Raw genomic sequence first — 21,777 nt, forward strand, 5'->3', positions numbered from 1 at the left:
ATTGCTACAAGGTAGAAAAATATGCTGCCTTTGGAGTATGTGTTTCGATCAGGGCAAGGGGAATGAATGGCATCTGAGAGAATGAAGCTTCATGGCTAATTTACACCATCATTTTCTACCACATCATCTTTCATCAAAATTAATATCCAGACTCACTTCATTACATTTGTTTGAGAATGATACTTTATTTCCAGCCTGTTCAACTTTGTTATTTCATACATTCACAAAACCTACCACCAAAGAGATTTCTGACTCACAAAAGGTGTCCTGCCTTTTGTCCCTTTGAAGAAAGCAGACCAATGCAAGAAATAATGGGATAAACAGGGTGTGTGATTTGGTGAGTCACCAAGTATACAAACCAATTAAATATGCTTTGACAGAGGGAGGAAAAACCTCATGCATGAGACAGTTGATTTAGAGGGGGGTTTTGTTTAAAGCCCCTTTTTTCCCTGACAGACTTTAATTAAAGCATTTACATAACTCCCATCCTTACACATCCCAGACCTGCCTAAAACACAAATAGTTGCTCTAGTTGGGTGGCCTACAAGCTTTGGTGACCCAAAGACAGCAGTGATGCCCAAACAACATTTTGCTGTCCCCTCCAGTCTCAATTTTAAATGGCTGTATTTATTGTACCACAAACAATATTGGAGGATCTTGCCCACAGCCCGTAATTGTGGCTCATCGTCCTTGCTGCGTTAAGCAGGTACAGAATGTCTTTGTTTACTTCTGCTGTATGAAGAGGAATACCCTCCATGAAGATGACATCAGAGACAAAAATACAACAATATTGCTAAAGTGCTTCCTGATATAGATTTTCTGCAGGAGATGATACCATACAGAATACTACTCTTCTCCCCACACACCACCAAACTATGATAAAATAATTCAAAACACAGCAAACGGGAAAAGATACTTGAATGTTAGAAAATTTTCCAGAGGAGACCAATGAATTGGTACTTGCTTCTCCCCTACCCCAAACTTTCTGTGAGCTATCCTGTAAAAAAATAAAATCTGTACCATTCCTCATACAAGTTTAGAAATAATTTACTTATGTTGGATTGTTGACATAGGTCTAGGAGAATAAAACACCCAAATCTCATTAAGAGTTGGACATACACCTTGCTCAGAAATATTAGAATTAAAACCCCATAAAGGCCAATTATTTGCAAGAATATAACACAGAAAGAGGAAGACTGTAGTAGAACCTACTACTTAAACAACTAAGTGTATGGAATTTAAGAGGGCAGAGTGCCAGAACACTGCAGAAATAACAACAATAAATGCCAACACAATGAAGAAACTAAAATGGGTTACTTTTAGAAAACAGTTCTTGCTCTGTCTACACAGAAGAGCAGACAGTCCCTTTTGCTGTGGACTTTGTAAACAGCCAGAAAAAACAACAAAGGTAATAGAAATACCCATCACATACCTTTTAGCAGCTTGCTAAAATCAAAGTTGCTCCGTGCTACCAAATGGGGCACAACCTTCTGATAAAGGCATATGACCTGAAGCAGTGCAGCTTTCAGAAACAGTGTCTCAGCATCATCTGAACCTAAACAAAGTGTTCACACGATTAGTTTCTCCTTCCTTCATACCAAGAGAGAACACTGTAGGAGCTGCATTACCCAACATGACAATTAATAATTCTATTTCCAATAGGCTTGCCTATGAAATGATCAGTTATCTTCCTCATTAACAAGAACAGGAAAAAACCACAGAATCTCCAGTCTCCTTCCCCGGTATTCCTGCGTGAAGACTTTTAAAACTGAATCAGCTTACCCAGTGCTTAAATTGACAGTTGTAATTTCTAATTTGATTTGAAAGTGCTCACACATATAAAATGACAGTCTCATCACTTCAACATTCACAATAAGAATCCAATCAGTCACACTGCTGTTCAATTTAAGTCTGAACAACAGAAAAAAGCAAAAGGAAGGATACGGTCATGATGCTGGTTTCTGGGGTCACTATTGTCACCTAGTGCCAGGTAGGTTTGACTGGGAAAATGCACGAGACAGTACAGTTATTTATTTATTTATTACTTCCTTCAGTTAAAGGTTTCTTTCTTTCCCTTCCCTTCCCTCTTTCAAAATACTACTTCCTCAATGTGACCTCTTGGCAAAAGGAAGACAACAAATACCTGTATGAGAGAAACACCATAACCAGTTAAGGCAGCTGTTTACTTCTTAGGAAAAGCTATCTCAGCAAGTAAATATTCCTTCAGTTTATAACATGAGGACACATAAAAGCTACATGTTATCCAATCACTAATAAAAGGAAGCAAAATAAATGGAGGGCAGCCAAAACATTTTTTTAACACCTACTTTTTTCCTGTTAACCGGGTCTCCCTCAGGGAGCTATGAAGAACTGGATGGATGCCATGCATAAACTTTGTCTTTGTTTGCCTGAGTCTCAGCTCCCATTAAAAAAAGAATTCTCTAGTAGCCATAGTGCAAGTAAAGCTATAACAGGTGAGCTGAGAGTAAGTGATACAGTATTATCATCCTAGTATGCAGAGAAATTAGATAGCTACAGTACTTTAGAGGTTAGCTTCTCCATTGGTTTCAGCAAGCACTCCACCAATGAAGAGGCTTGGAGTGTCAGCACTGACAACTATTTTGCTGCCCAAAACCATACACAGAAGAACATACACTGAAAAACTCTCTGCTCCAAGCATATGTGGCATATGCCCTGTGAAGGCCATGAAACTGGGTGCAGATTTATCTTCAGTCTCTAAGCAAAACATTGCAGGCTGCTAGCCAAGCCACAGAGACCATCAAAAACTTTCAGTTCCCTGCAGTGCAACTATGAAAGCAATTCCTTCAGGAGGGACACTGCTTGTGAGAGAGGAAAACCAAAGCCTTCAACTGCAATCCCCTCGCCCACCTCTTCCAGCACTTGCATGTTTCTATTCCTGTGCTACTGCAACACAAGCATTTGTGTAGCCATAGTAAATAACTGCTTCTAAAAAAATGATCTCATTGTAAAATAACTTGGCCAAACAAAAATCCTTCAAAGAATTATTTTTCAGGCATATCTGTTTCCCTGCCTGTTCTATTGTGTGGCTGCAAAATAAATCTCTTAGCATAGGAATATCAAGGACTGGAGGGTTAATTTCAGCAGGAGGAACTGCAGAGCCCTGCACCCAAGGAGGAACAAGCTCATTCACCAGTACATGCTGGGGGCTACCCAGCTGGAAAGCAGCTTGGCAGAAAAGGACCTGGGGGTCCTGGTAGACACAAGGTTGAACATAAGCCATGGATGTGCCCTTGCCGCAGAGAAGGCTACCTGTATCCTGGGCTGCATTAGGCAAAGCACTGCCAGCAGTTCAAGGGAGGCGATCCTTCCCCTCTACTCAGCACCAGGGAGGCCACACCTGGAGCACTGTGCCCAGTTCTGGGCTCCCCAGTACAAAAGAGACATGGACAAGCTGGAGAGAGTCCAACAAAAACTCACAAAGATAAAGGGACTGGAACATCTCTCCTATGAGGGAAGGCTGTTCAGCCCAGAGAAGAGAAGGCTCAGGCAGATCTCATCAATATATACAAATGCCTGAAGGGAGAGCGGACACAGCCCGGCTCTTTTCAGTGGTACCCAGTGGCAGGACCAGAGGCAATGGGAACAAAAAGAAACACACGGGAGGCTCCCTCTGAACATCACGAAACACTTTTACAGTGAGGGTGACTGAGCACTGGCACAGGCTGCCTAGGGAGGTTGCTGGAGTCTCCAACCTTGGAGATACTCAAAAGCCATCTGGACATGGTCCTGGGCAACCAGGTTTAGGCAGGGGGGTTGGATAAGATGTCCCTTACAACCTCAACCATTCTGTGATTTTGTAATAGCAGAAAGCCAAACTACTTAACCTCCTAGTAGCAACGGCAGCCTATTTGTCAACCTGTGTCCTTAAGCAATTCTGACACTGGTCAGAATTAAACTGCCCAAAGAACGGAACAAAGCAAAGGTGAATAGTAAACGCACAAGTGACTTCTGGACCCTGCTGAAGTTAATGACCTTACGTGGAATGACGATTTCACAACACCCATTCACAAACATGTAAGAAGGGGCAAGTCCCCCTTGCTTTGCCTACCATGCTGCTCAGTGACTTGTGCTGTCTCAGTCATTGCCTTTGTAGTGGAGGTATCACTTTCCTTTTTCTCTTCTTGGCCAACATGTTGTCTCCCTTGCTTCAGAAGGGACTGCCAGACTGCCACTATATTGTTCATGTCTGGTAAAAGCTAAAAGCAAAAATAGTAAACTGCAGTAGCTCCCCTCTGTGACACAAAGCTACTGTGATAAAAATATTCACACAACCAACACACACAAGGACTTGCTGCTCTTCACAAAGGTTGTAACTGACCTTGTAAGCAATCAGAAAAATCAGTTTATGTTTGGTTCTTCATCCACATGGTACATTTTCGACTCAAGTGCTACTTGTCTAGTAACTTCTAACTCCTAAGTTAGAAATAACTAAATCTGCTGGTGACAATTTACTTGAACCAGGAAGAGAATTTGCTTCCGAGCCTGCTCTTGGAATTCATTTGCAGCTCAATAGCTGTCAGTGTTACAAATCTGTCTCACAACAAAATTTTGTTTGCATTTCCATCAGCCAGCTGTGTTAGGAAAAGTAGTCTACTACCACACTAGTTATTAACACCTTTTAATCCACAGTCTTCCCCTCCCCTTGCCCAAAGATACTACTATCTCATGGCTCCCAGGCTACAACCACTGGGGAAAAAAGTGCAGAGAAGTAGTTACCTGCTGCAAAACAACTCATGTTAGACCCCAATTTTCTTTTTTATTTTGTACCTTGCTGATGGCTTCTCTGTACAGCTGTACAAATTCCTGCATCATTGACAGCGTAAAGATTTCTGACTTTTGCCAAGTTTCTTCATTCAAACAGTACTCAATATTCTTCAAGGCTCTTCTCAGAACCATTGATACGAGTGACAGTATGCTGTGCTTCACTACTGTGCTGGGTAACTAAAAGGAAGTCGAATTAATGACATTTCAGTGCTTTCTCTTACGCTTTGCACATAATCTGTACTATGAATATATGCTAAAATTTGTTAACAAATTATTTCCTAAACATTGGCTTGCAGGAAAGAATCTGTAGGTTTTCAGATTCCCAGCCTAAACAACTAGTGAGCATTGGCAGAACTGGTGCTTGAGAATGGCTCTTGGAAGCAGTATCGATGGGGTTTAATTAATTTTCCAGTGCTTCCCCAAGCCAGATTTATGCTGGGACAGACAATATAAAATGTATGCAGTCAACCAACTTAAAAAACTTCTTGGATGATGACACACTTAAACTATATTAACTGGGACAGAAAAATCCACTGACATACTATAGACTACTCTTACATTTAGTCCTTGGGTGAACATTATTTTATTGCACACTGCAGGGACTGTTGTTACCATCACCATAGAAAGCAACCTGGGAAGAGGAATAAACTCTGAAGTCTTAAAAGAATTGGAGATCTCTGGTTGAGCCTCATAGATCTGAAATAAAAATAACAATTTAATCAACATTGATATAGTCCAGTAGAAAACAGCTTCTTCTGGGGAGCATTTCACAGAAACATTCTGACTTGTCAAAAGTAATGACAGCACTAAACACCAATTTCTACACAGCAATGCTACAGAGCACGCCCCAGACTCCTATTCAACTAAATGGAACACCTGTACGCGACCTGCATCCCTGCTAAAGGCCACCCCTTTTCAACAAACAAGACTACAGATCCTACTTGCCCATTTTAAGCTAAACAAAGAGGCCAAGGAACACTCAGAAAGGACAAAGTTCTAGCTGACTTTCAATGCTGCTGCCACTCAAAAAACATTATCACGATGTTTTCCACTGTTTCTTATACCAATTCCTTCTTTCTCCATTTAGTTAAATGTTTATACAGCCTCCTGCTCTAAGTATAGCTTTTTACAGAAAGACCATCCAACTCAGTCTATGTATACACTTTTTAAAGCAGCTGTGGCTTTGAGCCATGGCTCATTATCCTCAGCACCCACAGAAAACAGGATGCCATTTTCCCCCCCTCCATTTACCATCTTCAACATTTAACAGCATCCTGTTGCTTCTTTCCTAACATACCCACGGTAATTGATGGTGTTATTTCAGAACCATTAAGTCCTTCCTGTTTAGCTCACTTAAACCTCAGTCACCTAACTTCCCCACTGCTGGACTAGTTTGTTTTTAAAATCATCATTTATGAAATATTATGCCTGTCTGCTTTCCAGTGATTTCAATAAACTCTAAAGCACCGTGCATTTACAGCTGTGAACACAATACATCTTCAGACATGTGAGTTTCCTCTGATACAGAACAGCTGCTTCTGAACCAAAACCAAAAAAACCTACTCCCTGATCCTCAGCTTAGTTCCTCTAAAAATCAATGAAATTTTGTTCTTTGGCACTAGAAGACCCCAGATAAATAAATGAATTCAGAGTTAGTTTATACCTAACATGGCCACACCACAGGCTGGCCTGGCTCTGTACTGCACAGTACCCAACAACTGTAACAAATTTTCTATAGGAATATATGGAAATTTCTTCTTTCCTATTCCAATTTTGTGTAATTCTGCACTACTGTTTAACAAAAACTACTTTTGATTTTTGGAGAGGAAAGTTCTGGAATTGCATATTTCTGTGGAGAGGTGGTGTGCATCATTCATACTCTTACCTTTTTGAGTAACTTCATATTGTCCATCCAGGCAGACTTCTGTCTGGGAACAAAGGAATACTGGGTCTCCTTAAAGTATCTACTCAATAAATCTGGGCATACTTTAAGAATATTCACCATGAGATCAGCAACCATTTCATCTTCTGTTGCAGTTTTTAAACCAAGCAGAAAGTGCAGAAGCACCACATTTCCTCCTCTATTAAAGACAAAAACACACTTTCAGAAAGAAATAGTTATTTCAATACTTTACATGTGATGCTAACTCTGCAACTCCTCTAACTGTTGCTGGGATAAATTCAAGGCAAGACCTCTCACACTGCTAGTATAATTTCTGAGTTTATACTCAGAAAAGTAAGAACATCAATTTGCCATGTTTCCTGCATGACAAACTTTAATTACTTTTAATTAAAACCACAATGTTTCAGAAATATTCAAACCAAGCTTCACAAAGGTACAAATGTAGAATTAAAACTTTAATATTAGACTTGGAAGTATTTTCTGTGGTCTTCCACCACTTTTTATTTTTAAAGTGTTCATCTCTATGTCCCTAAACAAAGTAAGAATACTGCAGATACCAGACAAATACCAGTTAAAATTTTGCTCAAAGCAAGAAACAACCTGCTCTAGCACTGCTCAGTATCAGTACCTGCTACTACAATCTATCATCTTCTTTGCCCAGCTAATGTAATGAAGCACAAACCCACCCAAAGAAAATCCCTCCATGGAATTACAAGGGTCTCAATTATTTTTCTAGCAGTCATAATCTTAGTGCACATATATTTTAAATAGTTAGCAAATAGAAACAGTAGGGTAAACAGATGCTTCCAGATTAGGGTTGCAGGCCAAATTCTGGCACTACTGGAATCCACGTCAGCATTTTGCTAAAACCTAGAATAAACCACACCTGGTTCTACAAAATGTAAATTAGACTAGGTATTTTACCACCATCTGGTTAACATTGCAGTTTTGATGTTTTATTGTCACATTAAAAAAAATAAGTATCTATGCTTCAAAATCACAAAAGACTTTCTATTTATTTATACTCAGATATGGCTCAGAGAAACACAACCTTCACCTAAGCTCCTACAAACAGGCAGAGCGCTCTCTACTCTAGTACACTGAGGTATAAGGAGATCCAATAGTTTGATCTTAGGAAGTTAAAAATTAAAACAACAAAAAGCCCAACGTATTTCTTCCGTATGCCACAGAAGAAAGAGATGGAAGCAGAACTCAGTAAAGTTACTTGCAAAGGGAAGGGCAGACAAGATAACTACTGAGGTGTCTCTTGTTCCTAGCACAAAACTCACATACAATCTCAGCCATCTGGTGACTTACTTGCCAGAAGTTCCAAGACTTGGATCATAGAAAGTTATACCATGTTTCAGGGAGCAGCAGAGGTCCATTAAGAAATTATGAACAAGTTCCCGTACCATCATCCTTCCCACCTCTTCAGAACCTTGAGGCACCTATAAAAATCAAAAAGGAGTAAAAAAGGCGTACGCCTTTTGGTATCACAGAAGGAAAATCTTCCACCAATTTCACTCCAGATTTTAAAAAGCTCCTTTTACAGAAATGCTAAAACAGCTTGGCTTTTGTTCAGATTAACAAGTTTCCATTTCTGTATTAGACATATTAAATATTACAATACTTCTGGTATCAAGGAAAGCAAACCTCAAAAATTTAGGTACAAATGTACTACCTGCAGAGCATTACTGATTCAGGGCATTTGCTAAGTCGTCAGACAGTAAAAGACAGAGAAAAGTCAAGCTAAAGAAAAGTAGTGATATAAAACATTTAAATACGGCAGGGCTACCCTGGGACTTCGAAGTCAAGGATCTAGTATTTAATCTGAAATAACCAACTTTCAACCATCCAAGCCAGGTTCACTATAAGGAAGTTCCAAAAGACAAAAAAAAAAAAAAAAAAAAAATCACTGAAGCCTTCAGCATAAAGCATGTGAAACAAGCATGCGTGTGGTTTTTGGGCCAGTTTGGCAGAAGATGGAACTTTAATATCAGGCAAGAAAGGCAGATAGCTGACAATGCACTGAACATGCCAACACTTCCAACACTTCCAGGAAAGGTGAGGCATCAGTGCCATTACAGTCACAACCAGGAGCTGTGAGCTGTTTCAAAACTTGTGGGCTGCAAGAGCTGGCGGGGGTGGGGGGGGGGGGGGGGCCGCGCAGGGGGTGGAAAGGCAGGACAAGGACTAGGAGTTACAAAGAAATAAATTACCAGACCTTCAAATCCCCAGGGCTGACATCAGTAATCCCATTCCACCGGTAAAGTGACGCAATGTGAATCAACATTTCCGCAGTAAAAAAGCGCACCTTCTGGGTTTTGGTGATATTTTTATTTTGAATCACCTGAAAACAACAAGAGAAAAAAACCACAAGCAATTCTAGTTATGGCAAGTTATCACTAAATAATGGCAAATTAGCAACACCATTCTCATACACACACAGCTCACTCTCCTCACTACAGCTGCCTGTCCTGTTAACACTGTTTTCACACGTAGGACCATGATGAAGCCATAGGACTCTATCAACTTCTACACACTGCACGTACTTGACAGGACAGACTTTCAAGTTCAACTACAGAGCACAGAACCTATTTAGAGTAGCACAGCCACAGACTAGGATCATGGAAACCTGCTGGCAGATAGTAGAACTTGCTACAAAAGATGTTTGAATGAAAAGGAAAACACAGTGCAGGAACTTCTCAACAGTTCTACTGCATTCTCCTGTCTGCAGTTTTTTACTTCTCATTTTCCTTGCTAAACTGAAGGAGTCATACAGTGTGTTAGATTTCATCAACAACATATCCATACATGACGTATGATTGCCAATGGGAAAAGCTTAATTTAGAAAACAGTTTCAAGGAGGTTTATTTTACATTTAAATGGGTTTTTTTCTTCTTCTAAGGTTATTGCAACAGAACAATGAAAAAATATTTTTGGCTTTAGATTGTCAGTTGTGAACAGCCTGAGTGTGAGGCAGGCTCTTATAGTTACACTCTAAATTTGAAACTATTTTTTCTTCATTCTCTCAGTTGATCATACAACAGCATGTGCAGCATTGATACAGTTCACTACAGTAATTCAAAACAGAAGTTCAAAAATCATAGATACTGGAACTAAAAATATTTTTTTAAACATTCTTATAGAAATAAAATAAATCTCTGGGTTAGTTGCTGTACCCACAGCAGCAACAAGCCGGTGCATCACAGTGAAAGAGGCACAGCCACACTCTGAAGCTAACAAACAACAGAGCACAGGAAAGGCAGTTGAGAGTAAACCAACTCTCACACCTTTCAGCAATTCCCGCTTTCAAATTTTTGGTCTCAGCACTCTGTATCACAAGGTTATTTCTGTCTGCTATGAAAGAACCAGAAAAAAAAAACTTCAAGGTGGGGCAGACTTACCTCTCCAGTAGTACTTTGTGATAGGTGGAATGTACCCTTTCTTTTTCACAGAAACTTCTCTGATCTTGGGAAGACAGTTTTATAAGACTTTCCTTTTTCTCTCCTCCACCGTGAAATACCTTTGACCAAATTTATCTCTTGCAGCAGAAACCTTGCCATCCCAACGGTAAGCAAGTCCAAAGAACAGCTAACCAGGACCACAGGATGCAGCCTCAACAGAACCCCACCAAGACTGTTTGGGGAATGGTACCACGCACCCTTCGACTGCAACCAGATAGCTCCTAGGAACCCCTTTTCATGTCACAGTCCCCATACTAAAATCACACAAAATCTTTCTTCTCCTGGAAAGAAGATTGCATGTCATTACCTAGCTCAGAGCTAACAAACCTACTCAAACCTAGCTGACCTCACCATTTTGGTGACTTCCTTTAAAAATGGGCATTGGAAAAGTATAACAAGCTTAGATCCTGAAACAATAACACAGCCAAGTTATCAACCTCCAACAAATATTATCAGTAATGGACACACTGGCAAACTTTCAGCAGCAGCGGCAGCACAGTACCAACATCTTAAGGAGTTGTATGTTTCATGAAAAATTACTGCAAAACTGTTTCCAGCAACAAAGAAAATAAAAAACGAGACAATGCAGTTTCAGGGGTATATCGTACCTTAGTTCTCAGTGTGGAAAGTAGAAGATTGATGGTAGAAACTTTGTCTTCCTTTATTTCAGAGCGAAAAATATCCGGAATGAAATCTAAGAAGACATTTCAAATGTTAAGTGAAAACATGAAAGCTATTTTCATACTGAAATGCTTCAGGGAATTCATACCCATTTCTCTTCAATGTCAGATTATTTACCTGTTACATTTAAGAATGAACCAAAAGGCTGCAATCAGAGTTCAGAAGGGTGGCAAGTCTGTAACTACAGTGTTGAGCAAGTAATGCTGCCAAACCTACTCTTATTGTAACTAGCTGATTTGCCAACTTGGTTATTAACACTTACTGCAACAGTATCTGTCAATTTCAAATATATTTCAGGCCCCAAGGTGCTATGCAGTATTTAACCCGAGTAAATGCCTAGCCTTTCCATTGAAGGACTCACAGTTGTTCTGCTGAGTGATTCTCAAGTATTTGGAGGTTACATCTCCAACTACATGCATCATCTTTTGGCTCACCTGTGCATCCCAAAGTTAGAGAACTTCAGTTTATAGAGAACTTAAGTATCTCAGATGGGAATGAAAGCCAGCTGTTCTGACTGGATCTAGGTGTGCGCTACCACTCCCTGTCCTGAAAGAACGTAACAACTGCAAGCAATTAAAAGAAATCCACAGCCCCCAGGGTAGCACAAACAATAGAAGTAAATAATTATGGCCTGTTCTCTCTCCCCTCACCGTAGAAGAAATGAATTGCTGTGGGCTAATGACAACTTTTTTATTTTTTTTTTAAGTATTTCTAGATCCCTTCTGAATTCTTTCAAAACCTTACCAAGGGTTGCAATTCACAACTTGAGAAACATCAGCAGTAGATTTCAAATCACTAAAGTCAAGAGAAGTTTTACATTATCTTCAGCACATAAGGGATCAAGTATTAATACGTATATGTAGGATTCAACTTTCTGGAGTCTTTTCTTTGTCAGTCCAGTTTGAACTCCTTCTCTAAGAGATATTGGTGTAATACTCTTGGACTGCACTCCCATGTAATGCCTCCATAGGGGATGCAAAGGACATTACACTGGTCTCCTGAATCACTGACAAAGAGCAGTCTAATGGAATACACAACAATTGCCCTGCATGAGGATAGAAAGGACACACAATCTTTAAAACTTCAAAAAAAAAAATTAATGCAACGTATCCACTGTTACTGTGCTACAAGCAAGGCCGGAGGTCATGAATTTTTTTCTGCTTATTAACTCTATGGCCTCAAAGTTATATTACATTTACCTTGTCACCAATGGCTTTCTATTCTTGCAGTGTTTGCAAATAACAAGCATTATTCTCAAGAAGAGGCACTCACTAGAATACTGAAGAAGTTTTAAAGCTTGTCAGGTAGTAAGATTAGAAATATCTTAGAATATATCTTAGAAATACTTTTTATCTTATTAGTGCTGTTTAACTGATTTACAATTTGCATTACCTCATGTTTATTATCATCTATAAAAGACCCTGCCTTAAAAAAAGAAACACAAGCAACTGTGAAGTACCTTTTAGTTCCAGCATCTGTGTCAAGATCGCATTGTCACCAGCAATTAAAAAGGAGAGAGCAAACTGAATATAGGCCATACGGACATCAGTTCTCCCCTAAAAAAGATGAGAGGCACTAGTAGCATACAGATTGTACACAACTGCAAAATTAATACCGCAACAATTTATTATACTTTTAAGTACCATAAACAGGTAAATTAAAAAATAATGTAAACATGTTGGACACAGCCACACACACACTTACATGTAGTACATCCACAGTACATTCATTTAAGAAACTTCATGCATTAAGCAGATCACAGTCTGTTAGTTAACATTAAAAAGGAAGGTATCCTAGTTCACATATTTTTCAATTCTCGATATGTGAGATAGGTTATAAATAAATTAAAAAAACATTAACAGTAATTCCCTGCCAAACCCTGTACACACACCACTCAACATCCTCACTTCTGGATGCACTACTGGGTACACAGGACAATTCACAAAAATACTCAAGAACAGTAATGACAGTAGCGCTGCTGCCATTTCTTACTATATAGGCTTCCAGAGCAACGTCAGCCTTGGGGAATCTTGCAGCTTGTTGCCATCTTGGAGCTACAGTACATTACACACGTCTCTCAGCTATCACAGCTGCGCATGGAGCTACCCAGGTAAACTTAGAACAGCTAAAAAAAGGCCCTTTAAAAAGGGGCTAATTGTTATAAAACTACAAATTCTGGCACAGTGGAAGCAGTGAAAACTTCGCCTGGAGAAGGATCGTAGAATATGAACAAAAAGTCACAGAATGGTTTGGGTTGGAACGGACCTTACAGATCATCTAGTTCCAACCTTCCACTATGGTCAGGGACACCTGCCACCAGACCAGGTTGCTCAAAGCCCCGTCCAGCCTGGCCTTGGACACTGCCAGGGATGGGGCATCCACAGCTTCTCTGGGCAACCTGTGCCAGTGCCTCACCACCCTCACAGTAAAGAACTACTTCCTTATATGTAATCTAAATCTGCCCTCTTTCAGTTTAAAACCATTACCCCTCATCCTATCACTACCTTCCCTGATAAAGAGTCCCTCCCGATTTATAATTTTTGAAACATACTGCGCAAAATTGAATTGTGTGTAAAAATGCCTGAAAGAAGATACTGACTAGCCTAAACATAAGGCAGAAGCAACTCATGAAGGGTTGAAAGAATAAATAAAGAGAAAGAAAAAAGATTTTGCTGTAAGCTTTGGGCCTGATATCTTTGTATTAAAAATTCACCTCTGATAGCCAGTTGTGATATCATCATTTCACTGAAAGCTGAGCAAGACCTTTAATCCATTTTTGGAAACTTTCTTTCTTGTAGGTTACTAGCTACAAGTAGCTACACAAACTCTAACAAGTTTGTGGTCAAAGGCTACATCCAAGCATTTAAATTTAAGGGGTGGAGGTAATCCTAAAGACAAATTCTGCAGAAAGGTCAAAAAACATGAGATCTGACATTCTAAAAGGTTTCAGGGAAAAAGGTAAGTGTTTGGGGTTTTGCCTTCTACTTGTTTGCTTTATATATAAAGTCTCATTTGTTACCGCAGATGGCACAAACCCAACACAAATGTACACACTCATTCTGCAAGTCATCTTTAAAACCTAGAAACAATTTATCAGCATTGAAAATATCAGACTTACTATACATACACTTGTATTTGGAATAACTTATAAATATTCTTGCTCTAAAACACTGCTTCAGGTCAACTCTGATTATTTTTAGCAAATGGAGAGGAAACAAGAAATAAAGTTCTTTTTGGAAAAAGAGAGCTGAGTTTTTCTACTCACTCACAAACCCTCCTTCAGCATTTGCACCAAAAGATTGTTTAAAACTCTTGGTTATATTTTTAAATGCAATTACTCTGACTGTACTAGTATTGGGCAAAATCTTCTCCCCATTAAAACAACTGCAGAACCTCCAACTTCCATTTATTTCAGTGGGACCAAAGTCCAATCCTTGCACTGGAAAAAAGACTGAGCTCTTCTCAAACATATCACTGAATAGTTTTCAAAAGCTTACCATCACTTTCACTCCATTTCAGACATTAAAAGGGTAGCCCACAGAAACTATGCATTTATATTTCACCACAGCTTATTAGAAACAGTCAAGGCACTTCAATGTGTTGCAGTAATTCTACAATGCACTGTAGAAACAAGGTTATCCTAAGAAGCTCAGCACCCTGACAAGATGAGAAAGAGCAGCATGGGATAGAAGACGAAGCAAGCTCCACCTCAAGGGTGCATACCACCCCTCCCATTATTGCAGATACTCAGAAACATTCCCTGGAGATTTCTTATATAAGTAGACAGGAAGCTCTCTCCCCACAGATCAGTTCTGCTGCCAATTAGAAACAATCAAGAAGCATTTCAGCCTGACACAGGACAGGAAGGGAAGAGGTAAGTTACCGCAGATAAAAATGCAGCAGACCAGCAACAGCTTAGTTTTAAATACTTGGCAGAAAAAAACTGTTGGGAGCCATGGCATAGCATTTCATGGCACACAGTGACTTGATTTACCTTCTTACATCTTTTTTTCAATAATCCAGGCAGAAATTTATTATTGAAATCGAAATGGCTAAACACATCCCTTGCTGAATCTGGCCCCTGAGCCACCATTGCTGACAACAGGGTAAGGCACAGTCGGCTCATCCTAAAATGAAATGCAGAGGAAAACCTGCAGGTTATTTCCAAGATGACAGCTATACAACCAGTCAAATCAAGATATTAAAATTTAGACCTTTTTCCTGTAAAAGAAATGACCCCACTCCACCTCCAATACCCACCCAAGCCCTCAGGAGTTTCAGGCATGAAGCAGTTCTAAGTCAGTCCCAACACAAGCAACCAAGACAACCATTAGGAAAGCATCCCTGCAAAGCTCTCACTGCAGTTGATGGGAGCTTTAGATAAATATGTAAACAACCATTTTAACGGCAATCACAACACAGATTTAGGCCAAACACAAAGGTCATTCCTCTATTCACAAAGAACTTTAGTTGTCTTTGTGAACAGTCTATTTCTGCAAGCATGTGTCTTGGACAGAGCCCCCAGTCCTGCAAATGTTTATGTGTCTGCTGCCACAATCAGGTCCACAGGAGCTACAGCCAATGCTGAAGTTACAGATGCCACAGCATAGGCTGAAGACTGCATTTTTTGTGTTTTAGCTACGTGACAGAGGTTTTCTTCAGTTGAAGTATGAAGCATGGCCTTGTCATGAACTCAATTCCATTATCTACACTCAGTTTTGATTCTTGCTCACTGACCACTGGGAAAATTTGCCTGAGAAAATAGAAGAGAAGTTAAAATAACAGAAAACATAATTTCAGGCAGTGATGGCAACTGGGAAGAAGGGGAAAGGGAAGAAGGGAAAAGGGAATGTCTATTTATATTCTTCCCAAAAATAAAGCTGTAATGAGAGGCTGGATATTCACCTTATAAAGTAGGATAAAAGAAGAAAGTGCCAAAAATTAACAACTCATAAATTCTTAAAAGTTTGCCATTTATTTCAATGGGAACATGACAGAGCTGTTAGGTACAAGTCTGCAGACCTCTATCACCTGAACAGCCACTACACTACCCATTAAGGGGTTTGGAATCTGTCCATCATGTTGCAGTCATGAACAATCTGCAAGAAAGCCGTAGATTAAAGCTGAGATCCCATTTGGACATACCACCACAATAAAATCCCTTTGCACATCAAAAAGGTAGCACAAAAAAAGCAGATCAGAATATCACCAGAAATCTGAAGCCTTCTCTATGCAGGTTCTGGAAGGATTACTCCAAAAGCAGTGACCTTTAAATGCTTAAGTAGTGCAGATCTTGCATAGTTTCAAAATTTACTTAAAATATACCTATCAACCCATATCTGAGATTCTATGTACAGTCAAAATGCTTGTTACAATAAGATAAACTGAGTGGTGCAGGAAGCATGGTTGTGCTCAAGAACTGGAAAACAGAAAACGCTTTTCTAATTCTGGCCTGTTCAAAGACTGAAAGACAAATCATTGGCTCTAGACAAGTGATTTCCAGTCTCTGTTTCTTTCTCTCCCTTCTTCTTCCTCCCATGTTTGTATTAAAACGTCTCTGGCACTTGGAACTTCTCAAACCCTGTCCATGGAGCATGAAAAATTGTTGTTTAAGACTGGACTAAGTAACACATGAGTGCTTCAATCAGGTTAAATGGCCTTAGACTGAAGAGACAGGGAAAATCAGAGGAAAACCCATTCTAAAAGAAAAAAAGCAAACTACTATAAACATGGAAATCTGACTACAAAAAATACAGGGAAATAAAAGACTCAAGAGCAGCTCTTCTTGCCATCACAAGACAGACTGCTCAGCCTTGTGAGCTATGAGAAAGCCTGCTCCTATCTGTTCCATGTAGTACATTTCACTTCACAAACCAAGCAGCACTGAAATAACAGGACTCAAGGTACCATCCACTTTACCTCTCACTAGGACAGGCGCAACTGACGAAAACAACAGCCTCGGGGAAGTATTATATAGCATTAGATTGTGTCTTGTACCAAAGCTTCCACCTTGCAAAGACTTTCATGTGCAATTATTCTATTAAATGTCATCAGCATAATTAAATAAAAGTGGATTATTAGCAATAAGTCAACCTGAATATTGCAACATCTTGTACACGTGTGCAAGAGCCATACAGCCCCTCGCGATCAGCTAACAAGAGATTCTCCAAAACAGTATGGAGAAGCCTTACCTGTGATTTTCAGAATACAAAGCAGCATAGACCAATCTCATGTAGGAATGAATCAACTTTTTTACTATGTTCATTCCCACAACAGAAAAATGGGAGAGGTCACTGGCTGTCCTCAGTAAAATGGCTTCTAGAGCTTGAAAGATTAACAGCATCTGAAAGACACAGAAATACGTTAGTATCTGTCAGTGTCAGGTCCAGTTTGAATGATTAGCTGAGCAAACAGTAGTAAACTGTTAAAAAAAAAAAAAGAGTAACCCCACCACAAGAGGAACATATGAAGGTGGAATTAGCTTCTGAATTCACCCCCAAATTAATGCTTCTTGGATTAGTTCTGAAAGTGCAAATTTTCAAGGAAGCCCCTATACAGATACTACATGAAAGACCAGAGAACCACAGGAGGTCAGCTGACTCCTCTTTTCAGTTGCTTAACTCATGCAATTCAGTAGTCGGAAGGGATAACTTCTGCTAGAAAACCAAGCCAACGTGCTGACTGAAGGCCTGTAAAATCCTATACAAATAAACTGAATGTAAAAAAGGGTCCCTCCTCACCTGTGAATTGAGACCTGCATGCATATGCATGATTTATCTACATATGCACAACAGCTGCTTCTGGGGATGCAAACACAGACCGCACTGCAAATCTCAGTACAGGCTGATGGATCTTAAAGGCCCTTTTCAAGCTGGAGACCAAGGCCTAGGGCTAATGAACCAATGCTTTAAGAGACAACTGCTATTAAGTGCACAATGAAACGTGCTGGAGAAAACCATCTGAGCTCCTTCACTCTTGAATTGAGTCCTTCTAGATGAATCCAGAGTCCACATGGCACTGGAACTGTATTCATGACATGTATTAGCCCCTCTTAGTAAAAGGGTCTTGAAGCAAGCATGTCATCAAACATAACAAAGATTGTCATCGCACAGACAAAAATGATAATTTAAGGCAAGGACCAACAAGTAGGGGTTAAGAACACTATCCAATTTTATGTTGTAAGTAGACTTAAGTTAATAATGCTCCCCCCACAGTGGAAAAAAAATAATTCCTTAATTCATTCATCATGTTCTGATGAGCAAAAACTGTGCCCAGCTCAGATGAGAAATATGAGGTCAACTCCACCAGTGGCTTCTTAGAAATATTGATGAGGGAGACGTCTAGTTATCTAAAAATAATTACTTTCACTGGACTAGGTTTTTTTGTTTGTTTGCTTAACTGCTTCTGTTGACCCTCTTATTTCACAGATGGTCTTTTGATAACATTTAGAGAACCTCAAGAGCTTGGTTTTGGCAAGACTACTGGTTGTGCATATCATTTAATCCAGGACCATCTTTGCACTGAAAAGGGCATTTCCCACTGGATCAGCGCTTCTGCCACTGTGACATCCAGGGAGAGGAAAAACACCAACAAACCAACCCATACCACATCACCAGAGCTATTCACGCTGCAAAGCATTTATTCAGCAGTTCCTCTCCCAGTCGGGATGCACAGTGACAGGTGTTAAACTACAACACCCACGGCAAACTTACTTCATTTTCAGGTTTCCTTTCTCCATCCAGAAGTTTGAATATTTCAGCACACTCCATGGAAATTTTAAGGTATCCCTCCACGACATCATATATTTCAGGTGACGGCAGCGTCTTAGCAACAGAGACGAAGGTCTCCAGACCTGTGGTGAGAGAGTTTCAGGCAGGGACCCACCGCCCGGCCTGGGACAGGCCACGAGCTGCCCCCAGGGCCCCGGTCGGCGGCGGGCCCACGCCCCGCGGGAGCAGCACGTGCCCGCGGTACCGTAACCGCAATCGCCACCATCATCACCGCCGTCATGCCCACGACGTCGCTCCGGGGGCAGGAGAAGTCTCCGGGGTCCCCGCGGAGCCGCTCTGCGCCGGCGGAGCACGCCTTTACCTCAGGACCGCACCGCACCGCCGGGCACGGCCACAGCGCTGCACCGGCCGGCACGCCGGCCGCCCCCCGCCCGGCCCGGCCCGGCCCCTCACCCTTCCCGGCGGTGGCGGGGTCCCGCAGCAGCGCCTTGAAGCGGGCGCCGTTGAACTCCTCCTCCTCAAGACAGGCTCGCTTGGCCGCCGGTGGGCCGGCCGCGGACACGCTGCCGCGCTTCGCCATGGTGCTACCGCCGCCCCGCGAGGGCCGCCCCGGAAGCGGCCTTGGTAGCGGCGCCGCGCCCCGGCAGGAAGCGGCAGCGGAACGGGCCGCCTCCCCGCTGCCAGCGAGGGGCGGGGGCGCCCGGGCCCTGAGCGGAGGGGGCGGCGCGGGGCCGCGGCTCTCCCGCCCTCAGAAGCTGAGGCCCGGCTGCAGCAGCGGCCTCTCCAGCCCCCGCCCGTCCCGGGCTGATCTCTCTGCTTGAGACCGCCCGGCCTTGCCGCTCCTCCCGCCGCTGCCCCAGCTGCCTTGCGGCTCGTAGTGAGCACGCTGCCCCGCCTGCCCTTCGGGGCTTTCCTGGTGGAAAATGGCCCCGCTCCGAACACCCCCCCTCGCTGGCACGGGGGTAGTTTTGTGAGAGAGCCGCGGGCACTTGGGCGCTCGCCTTTGTGGATGGACCCGACCCTGTCACACGTTTCAGTTGGTGCCTCCTTGCCCGAAACAGCCCTGTGCGGTGCGGTTGTTGCCTGTCAGCCAACCGCCCCGCCTCCCCCGTGGGGCATTCGTTCCCCGGGGCAAAAAGCAAAGCCACTTCGTACGTGTACCTGCATAAAAGCATAAACTACCCCTTTGCGTGTTCCACCATTTAGGTTGGAAAAGGCCTCTCAGGTCATGAAGTCCAACCGCTAACCCAGGACTGCCAAGTCCACCACTAAACCATGTCACTAAGCACCGCTTCTATGTGTTTTTTTAAAGGCCTCCCTGAGCGGCCTGTCTCTTCCAACACCCGACCACGCTTTCAGCGAAGATATTCTTCCTAACACCTGATCCAAACCTCCCCTGATGCAACCTGAGGCCGTTTCCTCCTGTCCTGTCACTTGTTACCTGGGTGAAGAGACTGACACCTGCCTCGCTACAGCCTCCTGCCAGGCAGCTGTAGGGAGCGGTAAGGTCCCCCCTGAGCCTCCTTGTCTCCAGGCTAAACAACCCCAGTTCCCTCAGCCACTCCTCATAAGCCTTGTGCTCCAGACCCTCCACCAGCCCCGTTGCCCATCTCTGGACACGCTCCAGCACCTCAATGCCTTTCCTGCAGTGAGGGGCCCAACACTGAACACGCCATGCCAGGTGCGGCCTCACCAGTGCTGAGTGCAGGGGCACGATCCCTTCCTTAGTTTGTTGGCCACGCTGTTTCAGATGCATGGGTGTGTGTTTCATTGTCAGAGCAGTAAGTGCCCAAGTTGACAAAAGGAGTTAAAAACAGTTGCCACACCTTTTATTGCCTCCCATTTCTCTCTCAGGATGCTTCAGTCATCTCATTTGAAGTGCAGCCACACAGTCCCGACTGGTACTGCTGAGGGGTAAAAGCTTTTGGACTAGGGGGACTTCAAAAGCAGATCTCCAGCACCCTGCAACAGTCTCATCCATCACCACTTGAAAAGTCAAGCAGATTTGTGTCTCCACTGGCATCACAGTTTCACAGGATTGCAGTCCCATGCAGTCCTGAACCAAGGAGACACAAACTTTGGAGTGCCAGGGGAAAGCACAGGGTGCCAGGAGGCAGGGGAGGAGAAAACTTCTTCAGATACTAGGGAAAAGGTAAAACGATTGTCATCTGCAAAAGCAATAGCAATAAACTGCTTTCCAATTAACAGGCTGTCTTTCCATTACATTTTTAAATTTATTTGGTTAAAACATCTTACATAAATACTAACAATTACAAGCAAATAATGAGACACTGTACGAGGGTACTGGTCACCTCAGCCTGTGAAACACATTACTCAAGGTGGCCAAATGCATCGTTCTCTAAGCTTAAATTGAAACCGGAGGTTTTGCTTTCAGCAAGAGTTATTCCAGGAGAAGCGCAGCAATAAGGAGGAATGGAAGAAGTCTTGTTCTTATAAGCTGTTAGATATGAAATGCCAACAGTTGAAACAGTAGTGGAAGATGAAAGAAATTGTTTTATTATGTCAGTAAAAGAAAATTAAAATCAAGTTAGAGATCTATCCAAAATGGATTCTTTTTCCTATTTACAAGTAATAAATAAAAGCAACATTAATATTTTTCTGTTTTTCCTGACACAAGTTTTTGTTAAAACTGTTGGTGTCTGGGTTTTGGGTTGGGTTTTTTTTTGGTTGGGGTTTTTTTTCCACAAAATACTGTTAAAAAAAAAATGATCCAGAAGAGGGCAACATTAACAGCCATTCTAAGATTCAGAATGGACAAATGCTTTAAGGTTGATGGAAGATGCTGTAGTATTTTAAGAACAGACGGTGCAGTAAAATAAAAGAAGGTGAAGTTAAAAGGCATAAAAGGGTAAAATAAAAGGACTACATGAGACTGGAAAAAAAAGGCAATGTGAAAATATGAATTACTGGATACTAGGTATGAGGGCTTTTTTAAAGTAACAGAAAAACAAGTCTAGAAAGTGTCTTAATGCTAGTTACATCATAGTCCAAACTCTGCTATTTCATGATATTTCCAGAAATACTTAAATTTTAACTCAGTAGATTTCAACTATTTTTCTGTTTGTTTTGATGGCAGTTTCATTTGAGATTCACCATAGTATAGCAAAATCTATGCAAAGGCACAGATTGTTCAGTTCTTTCATAAGACATTATTGATGGTTTGTTCTGG

At 41.7% G+C, this 21,777-nt stretch overlaps 1 protein-coding gene across 1 annotated transcript in view; it reads right to left on the minus strand.

The window, feature by feature from the left end:
- Positions 1-19,198, minus strand: part of URB1 (URB1 ribosome biogenesis homolog) — a 53,931-nt gene extending 34,733 nt beyond the window's left edge. Inside the window, exons 1-13 of the mRNA XM_037376343.1 lie at positions 19,041-19,198; positions 18,570-18,709; positions 17,049-17,200; positions 14,852-14,984; positions 12,317-12,413; positions 10,785-10,870; positions 8,934-9,059; positions 8,027-8,157; positions 6,692-6,887; positions 5,365-5,502; positions 4,810-4,983; positions 4,091-4,238; positions 1,433-1,555 (exon numbers count right to left, since the gene is read on the minus strand). Of these exons, the coding sequence (XP_037232240.1) occupies positions 1,433-1,555; positions 4,091-4,238; positions 4,810-4,983; positions 5,365-5,502; positions 6,692-6,887; positions 8,027-8,157; positions 8,934-9,059; positions 10,785-10,870; positions 12,317-12,413; positions 14,852-14,984; positions 17,049-17,200; positions 18,570-18,709; positions 19,041-19,167 (1,771 nt within the window). The 5' untranslated portion in view covers positions 19,168-19,198. The remainder of the gene's footprint in view (positions 1-1,432; positions 1,556-4,090; positions 4,239-4,809; positions 4,984-5,364; positions 5,503-6,691; positions 6,888-8,026; positions 8,158-8,933; positions 9,060-10,784; positions 10,871-12,316; positions 12,414-14,851; positions 14,985-17,048; positions 17,201-18,569; positions 18,710-19,040) is intronic.
- Between the last annotated feature and the right edge of the window lie 2,579 nt (positions 19,199-21,777).

The sequence above is a fragment of the Falco rusticolus genome, chromosome 2 (genome assembly GCF_015220075.1).
Source record: "Falco rusticolus isolate bFalRus1 chromosome 2, bFalRus1.pri, whole genome shotgun sequence".
NCBI classification, from domain to species: domain Eukaryota; kingdom Metazoa; phylum Chordata; class Aves; order Falconiformes; family Falconidae; genus Falco; species Falco rusticolus.